The sequence below is a fragment of the Thermobia domestica genome, chromosome 6 (assembly GCF_964235325.1).
Source record: "Thermobia domestica chromosome 6, izTheDome1.hap1.1, whole genome shotgun sequence".
NCBI classification, from domain to species: domain Eukaryota; kingdom Metazoa; phylum Arthropoda; class Insecta; order Zygentoma; family Lepismatidae; genus Thermobia; species Thermobia domestica.
The window spans coordinates 46,552,505-46,570,347 of record NC_137459.1 but is presented as its reverse complement, the minus strand read 5'-3'; the positions used below and the strand labels follow the sequence as shown (position 1 = coordinate 46,570,347).

Sequence of the window (17,843 nt, the reverse complement as noted above, 5' to 3'; positions counted from 1 at the left end):
TTAGTGTCGAATCCATAGTTTTAGGAGTAGCTCAGATTAACAGTGACAATTCTGATGCCACGTGCCGCAACACAGAGGAGGGGAAGCTTTATATACCGTAGGGGAGGGGGAGAGACATTTAAAAATGATCGAAAATGACTAATATTAGCGTCTAATCCATAGTTTTCGGGATGATTCAGATGAACAGCGACATTTCCGATCCGGTTTAAATCCAAAATGAGCCCCGTTACTTGGGGGAGGGGGAGAAAGACATACATAAAAATGATCTAAAATGGCCACTATCAGTGTCGAATTTATAGTTTTCTGGGTCGCTTAGATGAACAGTGATACTTCCGATCCTGTTTAAATTCAAATTCAACCCCGTAACTTGGGAGAGGGGGAGGAAAAAATATTTAAAAATGATCGAAAATGACCAATATTAGTGTCGAATTCATGGTTTTCGGGGTCGCCGAGATGATCAATGATCTTTCTGATGCTACTTAAATCGATGCCATTAAAAGCGAAAACAGCATATTTCACAGGTACTAAACACATGAGATACGGAGTTGTGCATTAAATTTCCGTTTCAACCCAGCGAAGCGGGTAATATATACTAGTTTCTTATAATTAAGTACATTGCTCTTTCTTGAACATGGCATTCTATCTATATTCCAAACTGTTTAGTGCCACCATCGGGTTCATCGATAGAAAACTGTTAAATTGAACCTAAAAAATAATTTCTGAATATCATCCACAGCATTAACAACCGGAAGTCATTCTTGATTGGTATTCTACCCGACACCAATCGTCTGTAGTGAGGATCTATTTGATCACCGGAACCATCTTCTCTTCAACAGTACAAGCCGAGGTCTGGACATCATCAGGATGAGACATATGACATAGTATGATACAGTATTTACCAAGTAGCCAATAGTTATAGTCATTGGAAATAAATTGGAATAAAAACCAAATACAATATTTCATTTATTCAAATGCAAGTTCATTAATGCATCCGCATACTTCACTTTACCTCTCAAATCAGAAACTTCTGCTTATTAAAAAAATTCAAATACATTATTTACAAAAATCCATGAGCGCACAGAAATAATGATATATATATATAAAACTCACCTGAAGGCTGTTGAAACTGTTGTGAACCTGACCACCGCGTTTTAACTGTGGCTAGTCCAAAGTCACCTATTTTCACTGTGAGATCATCGTGAAGGAAGATGTTGTTGCTCTTTAAATCCCTATGAATTATGTTTTTCGCGTGAAGATAACTGAAAAACAAGATTATTTTAAGAAAAAAAAAATACATATTTTTATACACAAAATTTCATGCTAATATATACTTCTATCTCTACTTGTGCGTATTGTCAAAGTAAATATGTCTCTATTGTAACATTTTAAAGTTTATTGATAAGATCAAAAATTAGTTTAGCTCCAATGATTAAAGATTATAACAGGAAAGGCGTAGTGGCTAAAACGCCAACCTACCGGCCGGGCGACCCGGGTTCGATCCCTGGTGAAGACGATCTACCTATCGTTGTACCTTCGTTCCACTGCTTTAAGATTGACCCATCTTGCATAAAATGTGGCAGCCTGGGGAGTAAAGGAGGCGTGGAGCTGACCACATCGCCTTCGATGCCGAAGTGTCAGAAGTGCGGAGCCTTACCTCCATTTCCAGGACTTGGGGACCATGGATGGCCTTGTCCCCAATGGAAGCCGATCTTTATTTTATTTATTAATATTTATACACATATATTTATACATTTATCGATCATTCTACCCTCGTGCTAATACTCTAAGGTTGACCGAGCCCTCTAAAATGGGGCAGCCTGAGGAGTAAAGGCGACTGGAGTGTGATGATAACCACATCGCCTTCAGTGCCGAAGTCTCAGAAGTGACCTTACCTCCTCCACCCGCTGCACTTGGGCCATGTATGGCCTTGTTCCCAATGGGAGGCGACTTTAATTTTATTTATTTATATATATACATATTATTTAGCACAAAAAAATTACCCTTGTTTGTTGAAATTCCTACGGAAGTATTGCTGCGCTTTTAAAGACATGAAGTGAATAGTTCTAATTCTTCTAAGGTCAGACAACACCTATTTATTAGCCATTTCACATATATAAGACTATTACTAGTTGTGTCACAGTGTCTATTTTCTACTGGCAAAGAACTACTTCAGAAGTATTTGTCCTTTTGTGTTTTCAACCACCACAATTGATGAATACTTTTCATAAACCACGTATTTTAAGTTCCATATAACAAATTCTACAATACAATTAGTGTTTAAAGAAAAAAAAATGTCCAAAACTGATATATATACCAACTAACAGATCTCATAGAGCTGAACAAAATGATATGAGTGAGTGTATTTCCTCATGCGTAGTTTTTGATAAAATAGAGATAAACTTTTTTTTTTTTAATAAAAGAATTTGTGTACGTTAACCACGCAATCTATTAACCTTTGGACGCTTCAGGCATTTACACAGTCTCCTCAGAAAAAAATATGTGCCTGATCGCAATGCGCTGATGTAGATTGTCGGGACCGTCAAGTTTTCTCTACCTAACTATTAACACAACACACAGAGACGGTTCTATTATCTTTTTATTTTTGTGATAATGAATCACAATCTATACATATAAAAATGAAAGTGAATGAGTATGTTTGTGACTCTTAATCTCTTGAACCACCCGACCGATCTCGACCAAATTTTCAACATAGAAGAGGTTCGGGCCTGGAATGTTTTTTTATAATTTCACTTTGACGGTGTAACTTAGGGGAGGGGTATATAACTTAATGACTCTTGAACCACGCGACCCATCTCAATCAAACTTTCAACATAGATCAGGTTCGTGCCTGGAATGGATTTCATCATATCACTTTGTCGCTTCGACGTAGTGGAGGGGAAGAAGGAGATATATATAAAAATGATCGAAAATGACCTATATTAGTGTTGAATCCATAGTTTTCGGAGTTGCTGATACGAACAGTGACACTTTCGATGCAGTTTAAATCCAAATTCAGCCCTTATTCTCCCCGTGCGAAGAATGGGTATTCTGCTAGTAATTACTAAAAACGCAAGGATGGTGAAAATCCTACCACATGACGCGAGTGCCAGCATGTTAAGATGAAACTGTTAGTCAAGCCTTTTCTTATGACAGTATACAGTATGATTATTGGGACACACACAAAAATGATTACTAACTCTTAAACTTTAATTTGCATATAACTATAGTATTGTTCTAAGATACATGTATATATCGATAGATTACCTCAAGGTAAATAAAATGACAAGATCCAAGACAAATTCTCATGGTAGTTTTCGTAGAAAACGGGAGAAAGAGGTATATTTATGTCACTAAAAATATGTCGTTCGTTGACAATTGATACTGATAGTTTTCATTTTGCCCCAACAGATTGTTTATTTGCTTACGTATTTTTTTTTTTTTTTTTAATGGAAACAGCACACTATTAGTAAAGTAGCCCACTGTATCTATTGCTGTTTGTTTTCTTCTAACGGTGACACCAATGCTCCTAACTGTGTGACATACATACTTCTAACTGTGACATCCATACTTCTAACAGTGACATCCATATTCTCAACTGTGACATGCATACTCCTAACAGTGACATCCATACTCTCACCTGGACATGCATACTTCTAACTGTCACATCCATACTCCTAACTGTGACATCCATACTCTCACCTGGACATGCACACTTCTAACTGTGACATCCATACTCTCACCTGGACATGCATACTTGTAACTGTGACATTCATACTCCTAACTGTGACATCCATACTCTCACCTGGACACGCATAATTCTAACTGTGACATATATACTCCTAACAGTGACATGCATACTGCTAACAATTACATGAATATTCCTAACAAGGACATCCATACTCCTAACAGTGACATGAATACTTCTAATAATGACAGACATACTCCTAATTGACATACATACTTCTAATAATGACAACTTTACTCCTAATAGTGAACGAATACTCCTAACGGTGCCATACACACTCCTAAGTGACACACATGCTTCTGCCAGTGACACACATACTTGTAACGGTCACACACATATTTCTAACAGTGACACTCATACTTCTAACAGTGACACGAACACTCCGAACAATGATGTAAGTATTACTTGTAAAACTATATATATATAAAAGAATACTTACTCCATGCCTTGTGCAGTTTGTCTTCCAATTTCTATTACAGTTAGTAACTCGAATTTTGTTTCTTCAACGTGCAAATGTTTATATAAACTGGACCCTTCGCACCACTGGGTGATAATTTGTAGTTGTGGTTTACTCGAACATCCCATAAATAATAATATATTCACGTGCCTAGAAGAAAATCAATACGGAATTAGGAACGATATAGTTAATCAATGAATACATTTTATAGGATCAATTTCAAGCCATGTCTCCCTCAGGAACATTTGCTTTTCTTCCTTAAAAAAAAAAAATAAATAAATAAATAAATAAATAAAAGTTACGCAGCACCTTTAACAGTATACGAAACTCCCTCCACGGATCAAGATAGATTAGTGGCAGCGTAAATGCCTCTTAATAGGAGGTCGTCTTTATGTATATCGGTCAAACAAATGCAGTTCCTAGCCATTGTCTAAATCTGTTTGCTAACACGCACTCTTCTCTGAGAGATGCAACCTTTCGAGTCATGGAGTATAACCGAAATGGATACAAACCTGAAAGATATAATTATGCTATTTCCAAATTCCTGACATTATCAAACTAAACACAACAGCATACAGAGCAAGGCTATCTGATAAAAATTTATAAAAACACAAACACGTAATAGTTTCAACCAGAGTTGGCTGGTTTAAACCAAGGTGGTTTAAACCAGCTGTTTTTTTTTTTTCAAAAAACAAACAAAAAAAAGTTTAAACCAAAAAACGAAAAATGTTCGTAAAATCTTGATGAACAGACATTTGTGTGTTATGATGTTTCACTCCCGTATATTATTCGTATTATACTCAGACCTAAAGTCCCCATTCATTACTCAAAGAGATTATACTACAAAAGCAACTTTTTTTTTTTTTAAATATATAAGTTTATGAATGTTTCTTTTGTGATTCTTTTTATAGTTTGTTATTATTGTTACGCAATTGCAATCAAAGAAATTCTAGATATTGTTTCGTTTTAATAATGTTTACTATTGATAAAATACATTGAAATGCCGTACTTTGGGGGGGGGGGGGTTACAAACCCCACGAAAGGCATTTATTGAAATCAGAAGTGTCTTTTGTAACTATTTATGTATAAATGGGTCAGAGCCAAAGTGAACTCACATAATTCTATCTTTATTCACTTTTCTTACTGATATGCAAATTAAGTCGTTGTATTTCTTTAATTTGGACTAATAAAAGTCGTAGTGAACTAGCTTGGACTTAATTAGTTCTTCTGTACTCTGCAATATTTTGAAACTGTCCATACGTAATTCTGCATAATGGTTTCACTTGTGCAACTGATTATCTTATTTCCTTCTGAAATGACTCTTAACAATTATATTAACAAGTATGTAAAGATTAGTACAACGTACTTTTTATCAGGAGTCCTTCGTGAGTGAGTCGGCAGACGTATCGCATTTGAGGCCAATTAGTTCCGGTTCCGAGTTCAAACGGAGGACAATTTGTCTCGGATGTAAGTCGAGAAGCGGTTAGGATTCCAATTTGGGCTTATGTGACCCCTTCTAGCATAACCCGGTTGTTGCATGATAACACCAAGGCGAAAAAACTTGTTCCTGTCCATATGTGGTATAAGTACATGGAGCAAATTATTTAAACCAAAAAAAAAAAAAAGTTTTTTTTTTTTTTTTGTTGTTGTTGTTTTTCATTAGAAACCATGCTTTTTGCCAACCCTGGTTTGGTTTCAACACACGAACTGTATCTTCGTAAGACTTCCACTCCTCCTCTCCTTCTCGCATACAAGTGGAGGAGTGGAAGTCTTACGAAGATACAGTTCGTGTGTCGAAACTGTATCTTCTGATGTGTCGAAACTGTATCTACTGCTCATGAAGACGCAGTTAGTGTGTCGAAACTATTACGTGTTTGTGCTTTTATACAAGGTGTTACATAAATGTGTCACAATATTCTGAAAACAGGTATCTCATATCAAAATAAGAAAAAAAAGTTCACATGGGCTTGTGCTCAAAAGTGGATAGTTTCGGAGTTATAGGGTGCTGAAAACGCGAAGTAAGTGAACTTTCAAAGTTCATAGCTTCATTACTATGAGACCTATCGTAGTCGGATCAAGACATTACTGATGAACAGGTATGTGAACTATCTAAATATCCAACTTTCAGAACCTCCGGTACTTGCACAATCATTTTTAGAGAGGTAGATGGAGAGTGATCAAATACTTCCAAACAACCTCTCCAAAAATGATTGAGCAAGTACCGGAGGTTCTGGAAGTTGGATATTTAGATAGTTCACATACCAGTTCCTCAGTGATGTCTTGACCTGACTCCGATACGTCCCAGAGTAGTGGAGCTATGAACTTAAAATTTACTTATTTCACGTTTTCGGTACCATGTAACTCCGAAACTATCGACTTTTGAGCACAGGCCCGTATGAACTTTTTTTCTTATTTTGACATTAGGAATCTGTATCCAAAATATTGTTGCAGATTTATGTAACACCCTGTATATTTTTATCACAGTCTTGCTCAGTGTGTTGTTGTGTTTAGTTTGCCAATATGGAAGCAAAGCCTGAAAAATAGTTCTGAGATTATCCATCCATTCAGGATCTGAAGATTTGTTGGTGAGTGGTTAGCCTCTACCACTAGCTTCTAAAATTTCAATAGGGCTCTAATTAATGAAAACGATAATCCATAGTAACTCATATCAAATATATTATTTTCAAATGACCCAAGTGAGCACTGTATAGGTACACCACTATTTTCCAGTAATGCTAAACATACCTCCAACTGTAACATTATTTCAAAATAGTTATTTTCGGGATTTGAAACTAGAATGGTCTTTTCTCGGGGTGGAGCGGTGGCTCAGAGGTAGAGCGCTCACTTCAGCCGCGTTGGTCCCTGATTCGACCCCAGCTCCCGCCAAGTAGGTTTTGTGGTGGACAAACACCGTGTGCGTGGGTTTTCTCGGGTTCTGTGGTTCTATCCCACCATCATCATCCATCTCATCACCACCTCTCCCTTGGCCTAAGTGCATATTTGTGGAACGTTAAACTAAAAAGCCTTTGAATCATTTATTACTAAAAGGGAAAAAAGAAGTTCAAACATGCTGAACGAGCCCGTAGTTAATTACATAATACTTGTTTTCACCAAGACATATTCCATCAGAGAAGCTTATGCTACGGCATAATCAACATTTAAACACTGTAGGACAAATTTAACACAAACTTGATAAATAAAATATAAATACGAACTTACCGTGTTTTTCTCAATACAGCTACTTCATTCTTAAATGCTTGCAGTTGTGCGGGTGTAGGATCTTTAACATTCAATGTTTTAACCGCTACTGGCCCGTGCCAATGACCTTTGTACACAGTTCCGAAAGAACCCGATCCTATTCGAGGCCCAATAAGAATTTCATCTCCTGGAATTTCCCAATCCTCTATGCATTCACGAGGTGGCCGTACTTGCTGTAATAAGAGAGATTAAAACATGCTAGAAATGCTCGACAATGATTGTTATAATATCATTAGAAAAATAACTGATCGAGGACTCACTATCAAAATTTATTTTCGTATTAACTTCAGATTCCTTTCACATTTCATTATTCTAATGGTAGAAATTCATACGTGGAATTTTAGCAGTATGTTTTCTTATGTACCTGATGAATTTTGAATGTCACTACCCACTTTGGTATTATAGTATAGTTCAACTGAATAACATTAAATGGTACCCCAAATCGACTTGAAATTTTCAATGCATTTACAGTATGCAATATGAGACAAACGAACCTTTATAAGTCTGGAACGGGTAGGAGGAGTGACACCATATCCTGAATAGGGATAATGGAGATATAACTGCATGTATTACTATACAGTGAAATTATGGCAGCCATCTTGAGGTCTGGATTCGGGTCCAAAATTTTTAATAAAAACGGAATCACGTGACATCGTTTTAGGGTAGATGTTTAGGTCTGATGCTATTTCCAACTCATTTGTAATTGTTTAATAGTAATTACTTTCATAATTTATGTTCATTAACTTACAATTGTCTTTTGAAATTTACAAGCTACCCTTGCCTCATATTGTATATTGTAAATACACTGAAAATTTGAGGTAACTTGACGCACTATTTAATATTATTCAATTGAATTAATTTTTCTAATGAGTTACTTTGGTCTGATATGGAACAATTTTAGATGAGACTTAAAAAAAAGCAAAAGCAAAAACGCTCAGAAATCGAAAAATAAGGACCATCTTAATATATACTGTAAATATATGGAAGTAGGTTGTGACATTCAAAATTCATCACGTACATAAGAAAACGCACTGTTAAAATTCGATAAATATATACACTGAGGGAGTTTAAAACCCTAATATCGAACTTTCTATCGATTCTGAGCAACAAAGTTGACACCACATTACTTCCTACGACTGCTAACACATTTTTTATATTTTAGAGTTTTTTGTTCATTAACAAAGATTCAGATATAGTTTCTACAGTCATTTTACATTAGAAAAACTAAGAGTAAAAACTCAGGGTAGAAATTAAAAACTGGCAACATTAATAATTTGCTTATTTCTAACAGCAGAAAGTAAACATGTGAAAGTATGTAAGTGAAATGTATTCCTTAAATCGCATCATGACACTGTAATACTTTTAGTCTGTTTACTTGGCTACGGAATCAATCCTGTTGTCAATAAAATCGCCAAAGCTGATTCAACTTTGCACCGAACCGAAGTACTTATTAACAGTTATTGACTGGAAATTTCAGCGTCCAAAATTTTCAAAAACCAAGTAACTGTTTCTGCCGTACAAAAGCCGTCAACAATGAGCCTTACATAACATAAAGACACCAGTAGACATTGGAACTCAGTCCTAGAATTTCTGTGCGTGCAATTAGTTAAAAAAATAAATTAATTAAAAAGAGAAGCACCTCAATGCAAAGGAAAAGGAATACCATAACAAAACAAGTCTTACAGGTTTTACGAATGAAAATTGTCTAAGTTAAAGAATTTTGTAATAGTAAATTTTGTAGTAGAATTTTGTAATATACAGCAAAAAATCTAGAAAGAACTTGAACGGAATGGTAACAATATCTCAAAAAAATTATGTCATCAAATCACAAGCAGTAAAGACCACGTTGGGATGTGCTGATAAAACGAGCTTTAAAGTTCCTCAGAGACAATTTCTCATACAAGTCATACTGCCTTTGCATTATTGTAATCCTGAATAACACCACTGGACATTAAATATACAATACCAGGGGGACATCGGATTGACTCCACATTTGGAGTATGTGAAAAGAATGGAAAGTCAATAAGTTAATGCTTAGCAGTACAGCTCCGTGAAGCATCATCCGATTCGGTTGTACTTCCTAGAACATCGAGCAAAATAGGGCAGGAAGCTACAGCTCAGTAGTGGTCGATTGTTGATGTGACGTGTCTGGATGGTCGAAGAATGCCTCATCGTCGAATGCGGAAACAATTCCAGCAGGTGCTGCCTTTGACAGCGAAATAGCTGTGGTATATCGCTAGTTTGGGTTATCCTTTCGCAATATTGCTGCCCTTCTCCCAGAAATGCAGCCACAAATATACGAACAGAGAATTGATGACTCCTGCAAGGTAATATATGACATACAAAACCACAACAGCCGCTTCATACCACGGACTGAGGACTATGCACATCGGAAAGCCACACCCCGAAGGCTGGCTTACGAATTTGGGGCTGTTGTGCAGCGACCAGCGTCCCCACGAACGGCTCAACGTTATTTAGTAAGCCGTGGCATATTTTCACGGCGACCATTGCTAAGGTTCCCTTTGAATGAATAGCATAGGAGTGTGCGGATGCAACGGTGCTACGAACGTTGCATATGGAGAGCCAAATTGCACATAATCCACTTCTTAGAGGAATCCTGCTTCTGTCTATAGGTACCATGATAGCTGCATCCGTGACAGCAGGCTGTGGGACGCCTGCATTTGCACCCCAACATCGGGCGTTATGGCATGGGATGCTATGGTCTAATACACATTCGTGCGTGTTTTCCCAGCCAACAGTAAATCAACGAATTATACAGGACCTAGTTGCGGTGCCTTTACTAGGAATCCCTCTTTTCAACAGGGTAAAGCAGGACCGCTTGTAGCACGTAATTTTCTATATTTTCTAGATTTATATTGCCTCCTTAGTCGGTGTAAACCTGGTCTCTTATCGACTGAACGTCTGGTCTATGAGTGCACAACATTTCGCACAAACGACTCCTCCTGTAGCAATAGTTGATGAGCTTTGGCTATATGTTGCAGATGCATAGCTTGCTATGCCCCAGGAAGACACCCGAAGTCACATCTTGTCTATGCCTCTCCATGGTACAGCCGTTCTGGACATCCATCGTGTTACACGTGCTACTGACCTCTGGACTTTTTGTCAGCTCCCGCGACCTTTCTGTTAGGCTTTTGTGACCTTTCTATTAGGATCTTGTGGCCTTGAGCTGAGGAGTAAGTGTAATCCATTTCACGCCTGTACCTTAAGCTACCTGTCTGCAACATTTCAGGATGCTACCTACCCTCCTCCTTATTGTTGCATTTTCAATCTCCAGCAGCGTATTTCCTTGGAGACTATTGGAAAGTAGTCTATACTATCGAGAACAAACCAATGACGTGACGAAATCACGGTCATATTTGAAATATCAATAAGCTTCAAAAAAGAAAAATGCATCGTACCAACAGAGACGTGACGCTCATTTGGGCGATATCTTCCATACATGACTGTAATGAATATAACATCATTGTATTATAAAGTCATCTTTTACTAACTATATATGTTGTGTTTGCCACAAACATCCCGTAGCTCTTATGAAAATATATCTAACGCTCATAATTCAGAAAGAAACCACATATAACATACAGCATGTTTAGTCTTTCAAATTTCACACTACAACTGAATTTGCCGTAGATAAAATAATTTAAGAGTAAGGTCATAAACATGACATATAAAACTGAAGGAGCTTGTTGATCTTACCTTTTTACTACTTTCATCCGCACTTCGCGCCCTTGGTCGCCAGGGTTTTAAGGTATTCGTGGGTGATGCTTGTGCACTCTGACTGTGGGACGGTTTCGTAGGACTACTACCAGGACTACTTGCAGCGCCACCTGCACTGTTTCCAGAACCTGGAGGAGCTGAAGAGACATTTATATTATTAATGGTGTTTCGTATTATTCACAACGAAAAACATAAATCATGTATGTCAACATCTCTACAACTTCCACTTAAAAAGCACTACGCTATACATTTGTTGTATGTTTCAAAGGGTGTGTAACATGATTTCATAATGGAAAATAACACTCTCAAAACAAGTTGGTGTATTCTCACTTTCACAAATACACTAACTCAAAGCACCTAAATCGAGAAATTGTTTTCTATACTACATGTTCTAACGGCATTCAACACCACATTTATATGAAAACTCCTTCCCTAGTCTACAAATAAACTAACGATGTGAAATAGGTAGAAGAATAAGCTGTACGTTGTTCGAGCAATATTAATATTCTCCTTTCCATTTTTTTTTTTAACAAGTTGGCAAAACCAAAACAAATACCGTATCATTCTTATTCCAGTGGAAGCAATGTAGCCCAGTACAATTATACTTTAACTCTAAAAAAAATTACGAACAAGCTGGAGTTTCGTGAAGATCTTTATTTTCATGTTCTCAGCATAACCTGAAAAGTACCCTTAATTTGAGCTGTTTTTAGAAGGGGGGATGAAAGGAGGAATTCTATTTTTAGTTTATTATTATTATTATTATTATTTACAATTATTTCGAAAAATTAACAATTATCGAGAACAGTATGAGAAAAATTGTAGCTTATAAAATTTTACACATAAAAGTAACCTTAGACTTCTTTTTCTTGCAGAATATATCGTTTCAAGGATACAGGCTGAATTATGTGTGAACAGACACCGCACACCACTATAATCTTATAAATAAAAATGAATGTTTGTTCGTTTGACCGGTATACAGATCCAAGCCATTTTGTTAGCATACTTCTAAGTAACTTTAAAAAAGAGACCACAGTGTGGAGGAGACCGTATGTTATTTAAAAATTTTTCATGCATATCCTAAAAGGAGAGAATGGGAACTCAAAGGGGAAGAGGTAGTTTATCTTATATATAAACATTTTTGTTTCTTTGTCCGGTATAAAAATGCGCACTGTTTGATTGATATACTTCTAAGTAACTTTATCGAAGAGACCTTGGGCTATTTAAAAATTTGATGTATCCTAATGGGGGAGAAGAGAGACAAAGTATAGGAGGTGGTTTATCTTATACATAAAAAATGAATGTATGTTTGTTTTTCCGGTATACAAACCCACAACGTCTATTTGGCATACTTGTAAGTAACTGTATCGAAGGGACCATAGTTTGGAAAAGACCGCAGACTACTTAGAATTTTTTCATGCGTATCTTAACGGGGAAGGAGAGGGTTCAAAGGGGAAGAGGGATTTTAAGATTTATGCCAAAAATACAGTATCTCACGACGTCCTCATGTTAGGAAGATGAAACTCGTTTTGTAAACTTAAAAAAAAGTGGACATACACATAAGACTTACAATCTGAAACAAAAATACTGTGTTAGTAAGATGTCCCTATTATTGAGGGGAGTGGGAAGGGTATGACATGAAAATAATCGAGAACAATCGCTATTAGTGCCGAACTCAACGTTTTTGAGGTCGCTGGAGAATTGTAACAGTCGCGATGCCGTTTAAGACCCAAATTCAGGCCCATCTGGATAGGGGATGAGAAAGAGTAAAAAAAAATGAAATGCCAAAAATGACCGAGACTTCTGTCGAATCCATTGTTTTTGGGGTCTTTAAGCTAATTGGTGACAGTCCTCATGACACTGAAGCTCAAGCATAGCAATGAACTGCGTGTTAGCTGACCCGGGAATTTACAGGAGCAACACTTCATTGATATTTATGCTACTCAATTCTATGTTTTGACAGGGGAAGTTTTTCGAAGGTTTGTCCTTTTTCTCTTAATTTACCTGGGCTGGGAGACTCCCAAGTGAAGAAACCGTAGTGAAACTAGTTTTCACTGATTACAGCGTCATCTATCGCAAATCAAGAAAAATGTTTCAAATAAAATTTACTTATTCTTCCTCGTAGAATCTTAATCTGCAATACATGTGGTGAATAAACACCGTGCTCGTGGATTTTCTCGGGGTTCTCCCGTTTCCTCCTACTTTCTTCATTCCACCATTTCACTCATCTCTCATCATCACCGTCTCCTTTAGCCTAACCGGCATAACCGTGGGACATAAAACTCAAAGATTTCATTTCATTTTCATTTTGATCTGCAATAAAAAATGGGGGTCCCCATTTTAGTTTTCAAAGTTGTTCTTCGCCTCACTCTCACAGGGGGAAGGGTTAATTTTTTGACAGGTGAATTTCCCCCTTAAAAATATTGACTTTTTTATACATCTAATATTTTTTCCCGTCCAATGCTTATTTTTCCAGCAAATTTGGAGTCCCAAGTTAAAGACCTCAGCCTATTTCTGCTCAGAAATAATTCAATGTATATCACTGAAGCTATTAATTCTACGGGGAAAATTTAAGGACCTCTCTGTGGAGAATTTCATAAGCTACAATTTTCTTCGAAAATTTGATAATTTTTAGAGAACTGCACAAAACTAAAACTTCCCTCCTGAAAACAGAAACCTCAAGGGTGCTCTTCCGGATATACTAAGGACATCAAAATATATGTCTCCACAAAAATTTAGCTTGGTTAGAATTTTTTTCTTCGAAGTTTTGCTTTTTAAAAAATAAATTCTCCTGGGCTAATACCTGCTTATTTTTTATTAAGCTAGTTGTTGGCACCTTTCAAGTTTACTTACATATGTTGATTTCATTTCATTTTGAATTTTGCGCCACTTTCAGCAGCGAGGCTATATGAGACGTGTACCTACAGCTTAACGTGGGATCCGAATCACATGAGTTCCCATCTGTGTTCGTTATTTTTGTGCCATAGATATTTTTTAGTCTGAGGTTTAAACTTATTTGTTTTGTTTGCGGGGAGAAGAAATTAGAGTTCTAATTTTGTTTGCCAAGCATATAGGAAATACACTAAAGGCAATTGAGTTTCCACTCAGACCAGTAGCGAGAGTAAGAAATTAGAAGAGAGATCCCAGCCGTAATTAGGCGGACCATCTGGTAGCTTGTCAATATTCATGGGTTCACAAGCTGAACTCCAAGTCGCCTTGAATTCGATGGGAGTGCACTAAAGAGTATTTTATCCATCTCAATTTGTAGTGACTTCGTTTAGGAATTTTAATGTCACGAATCTGAAGTTTGTGATTAAACTAAATTTCAAAACGAAAAGACTACCAAGTAGGCACCAAGTACAAGGAAGAATTATTCTAAAATGCCAGAATTATTAGTACAAGTGTTGACAGAAGTAGCTGCAAAAAGTATTAATTTCTACAAGAACACAGGAAAGTATGCTCGCTTAGAAGAGCCTAAGAGCAAATCACAAGAGGGCTAAAATTGTGTATGAGGAAACGTTCTACGTATATGCGCAATTAATTATAGAAAACGAGACTACCGCATTTGTGGATACTCTATTCCAGAGTGAACAGGAGAGAAGGATAAAAGGAAACGATGTCTCAGTTGTAGAGTGTTCGCTACCTAGTACATGAAGTGTCCGATTATTCGATCCCAGGTCATGTGAGTTTATGACAGAAAACATCGTGTACATGAGTTTTCTCGAAGTTTACCCGTTTCCTCCTACATCCTCACTCCATCAATTCTTTCATAATCACGTTCATTAATTGTCTTCTTAACCTATCAGTCAGATGTTAAAATATAAGGGGCGATCAACTGAAACCCGTTCGTTCCACGTAAGTGTGTAGGAGGATATTGTTTGTTTAATAGTGTGTAATGGCTAATGTCCCTGTGTGTTAGGTGTAGTAAAATTGTTGATAAGTGTTTTCGTTTTACAGGTATAACGAGTAAAAGATGGTGTTCAAGATCCCCAATCCGTCCAAACAGGGCCAGCGTGCCGTAATCCAGTTTCTGAGTGCCGAAGGTTGTCAACCAACTGAAGTGTTCCGACGTGTGAAAGACGTGTATGGTGACGCATGCGTCTCCAAAACAACAGTGGTGGACTGGGCCAGAATGTTTCGGAAGGAGCGTGAACAAACCACTGATTATCCCCGTCCTGGTCAAGCCCATGTTGTTGCCACAGAAGGCACGCATGAAGAGGTGAATGCGGCTATAGCTGCGGATGGACGCATTAGTATTCAATCCATAGCTTGTGACTTTCACATCTTTGGGCCTCTAAAGAAGGCATTGAAAGGTCAGAGATTTCAGTCTGACGCTGAGGTTCAGGACGCTGTGCGTGATTGGTTTGATAGTCAGCCGTCCAAATTTTACATGGACAGCATTTGTAAGTTAGTGACACAGTGGGACAAGTGTCTCAACGCTCATGGCGACCTCTTCTGGTGAATATTTTTACTGCACGCTAACCATAGACGTTTGTAGATAGTGTACAAGTTTCCGCTCGAAATAAAATTTATTTCATGAATTATGACCACTGAGCGGGTTTCAGTTGATCGCTCCATATAGAAATTTCATTTCACTGTTTTTTTTAACAACTATTACTAATACAGTATAGATTTCCGTGTATCATACTACAGTGATTCTATTTTTTTATTATTACTTTCTTTGTTGATGCTGTCTTCAGCATTATTTCATGCACACCTGTGTGTGGAAACAAACCTAAGTGATCTGCATTCTTAACACACGCACACATACTAGGCCTTTTATGAGAAATAAGGAAACCTATATAGATATATTAAAAAAAAAAAAAAAAAAAGCCTAGAAACCTAGTATAAATTCAAGAATAGCATAAACCTAGAAATCTATCAAAATCGATGAAGCGTTAGGAGACAGACGAAATTGCTTTATACACGAGCAAAACTAACACAATGAATACTATCGCACAAAAGTTGTCTATTCATTTAGTGCCCAACAGAAAGTTTAAAAAAATACATGATTTCAGCTACCAGTGAAACCTTATCTATTAGGTTTGTATAAAATACTTCTAGACATTCTACAAATGAGGCATCCTTGAGAGTTACTGTAGGAAGAATTTTAATTTAAATAATTTATGTAATTCATTCATACCAGTGTACCATGTAACATTATTTTATATACTCTACTAAAATGCAGTTTCAACGCTTCCCTTAAGTAACATTTAAATATGGAGTTAATCATATAATCTTTACTTTGTGAATTATTAGACCCAATTCCCTGCATTATTTATATTCTGGAGATATAGTTTATAATAAAAATAATAAAACTTAAAACCCTAGAAAGACTAAAAATACACATCTGAAAGTTAACTAGAATGAACTGGTGCGTAAGTAAGAAACAGGAAGTAACTTTCTAGTGCGATAATCAGTAATCTAACAAGGGGCGGTCGCGAATTATTGTCTAAAATTCGAAGAATTTTAATCTCTCTTTCATTATGTTTGGACGCTGACTTCAAATATGACTTCAGTTTCTGTCGACGACTTACAGTTTTCGTGCTCTCTGCATACAGAAAAGTAGGCAAGAGCGCGCGTGCGAGAAAGAAAATGGAGAAATCACAACTTTTGAACGGTTTATTCCGAATATTTCTAATTTAATGTTTACAGTGGAAGGTGTGTCAAAAGTATTTCTCGAGAAATCGTTTAGCACAAAAGATAGGTATTGTGTATCCCAGATTTATTCTGGAATGAAACGTGAGAGCTTTCAATTAAAGAAACTTAGAGAAACTAGTTTTCACTGATTATAGTGCCATCTATCACGAATCGAAAAAAACGTTTCGAGAAAAATTTACCTACTTTTTCCCCACAGAATCTCAATATGCAATAAGAAATAGGTATCTCCATTCAGGTTTTCCAAGTTGCCTGTGGGGGCAGGTTAATTTTTTCACAGATGAATTTCCCCTCAAAATAACTTTCTATTTTGAAAATTTCTTACGTCCGATACTTATTTCTCCAGATATTTTGCAGTCTCAAGTTAACTCATTATTATTATTTTGTTAGCAGGCTCTGGGACTATTGAATTTTCTTTCTTTCTCAGGTAGCTTTCTTTTTTAACTCCCAATATTTTCTTCCATTTTTCAAGTCATCGATAAGTTATGTTCTTCTTCTTACTCCTAGCTTTCCTTCCATATTTCTCCCTATGGCGTTATGAAGAAGACAATTTCTTCGCAATATGTGTCCAATCGAACTGGTCTTTCTATGAAACATGCTGACTAAAAGCGTCCTCTTTTCTGCTATCTGTTTTAAAACGTCTTCGTTTATTACTCTTTCCGTCCAGTTTACCTTTTTATTCTTCCTTCAACACTACATTTGAAAGCTTCCTCAAGATTTCTTCCCTAACTTCGTAATGTTCAAGTATCCGAACCATATAGTGTAATACCCTGTATATAGCACTAGGGTAGCTTCTTCCTTAGTAAAATATTAAGCCTGCTAATTAAGGGTTTTCTTTTCTTGTTGAATGTCTCTTGACCACGGCAAGTCTTGGTCTGTTCTCTGCAGTAAGTGCCTCTCACCAAAATGCTTTCCAGACATTAAAATAATTGACCTCTTAAAGGTCTCTTTGCTCTACTCTGACCCGTAAAGATGGGTTTCCACGGGATA

The 17,843-nt window shown here is 36.8% G+C and overlaps 1 protein-coding gene across 4 annotated transcripts in view; it reads right to left on the bottom strand.

Annotated features, from left to right (window-relative positions):
• Raf (serine/threonine kinase raf oncogene) overlaps nt 1-17,843 on the bottom strand; it is a 91,892-nt gene that overhangs the window by 27,096 nt on the left and 46,953 nt on the right. For all 4 annotated transcript variants that reach the window (XM_081761584.1, XM_081761585.1, XM_081761587.1 and 1 more), the window contains 4 exons: nt 11,178-11,335; nt 7,422-7,633; nt 4,185-4,352; nt 1,111-1,259 (listed from right to left, as the gene is read on the bottom strand). In XM_081761584.1, the coding sequence (XP_081617710.1) occupies nt 1,111-1,259; nt 4,185-4,352; nt 7,422-7,633; nt 11,178-11,335 (687 nt within the window). The remainder of the gene's footprint in view (nt 1-1,110; nt 1,260-4,184; nt 4,353-7,421; nt 7,634-11,177; nt 11,336-17,843) is intronic.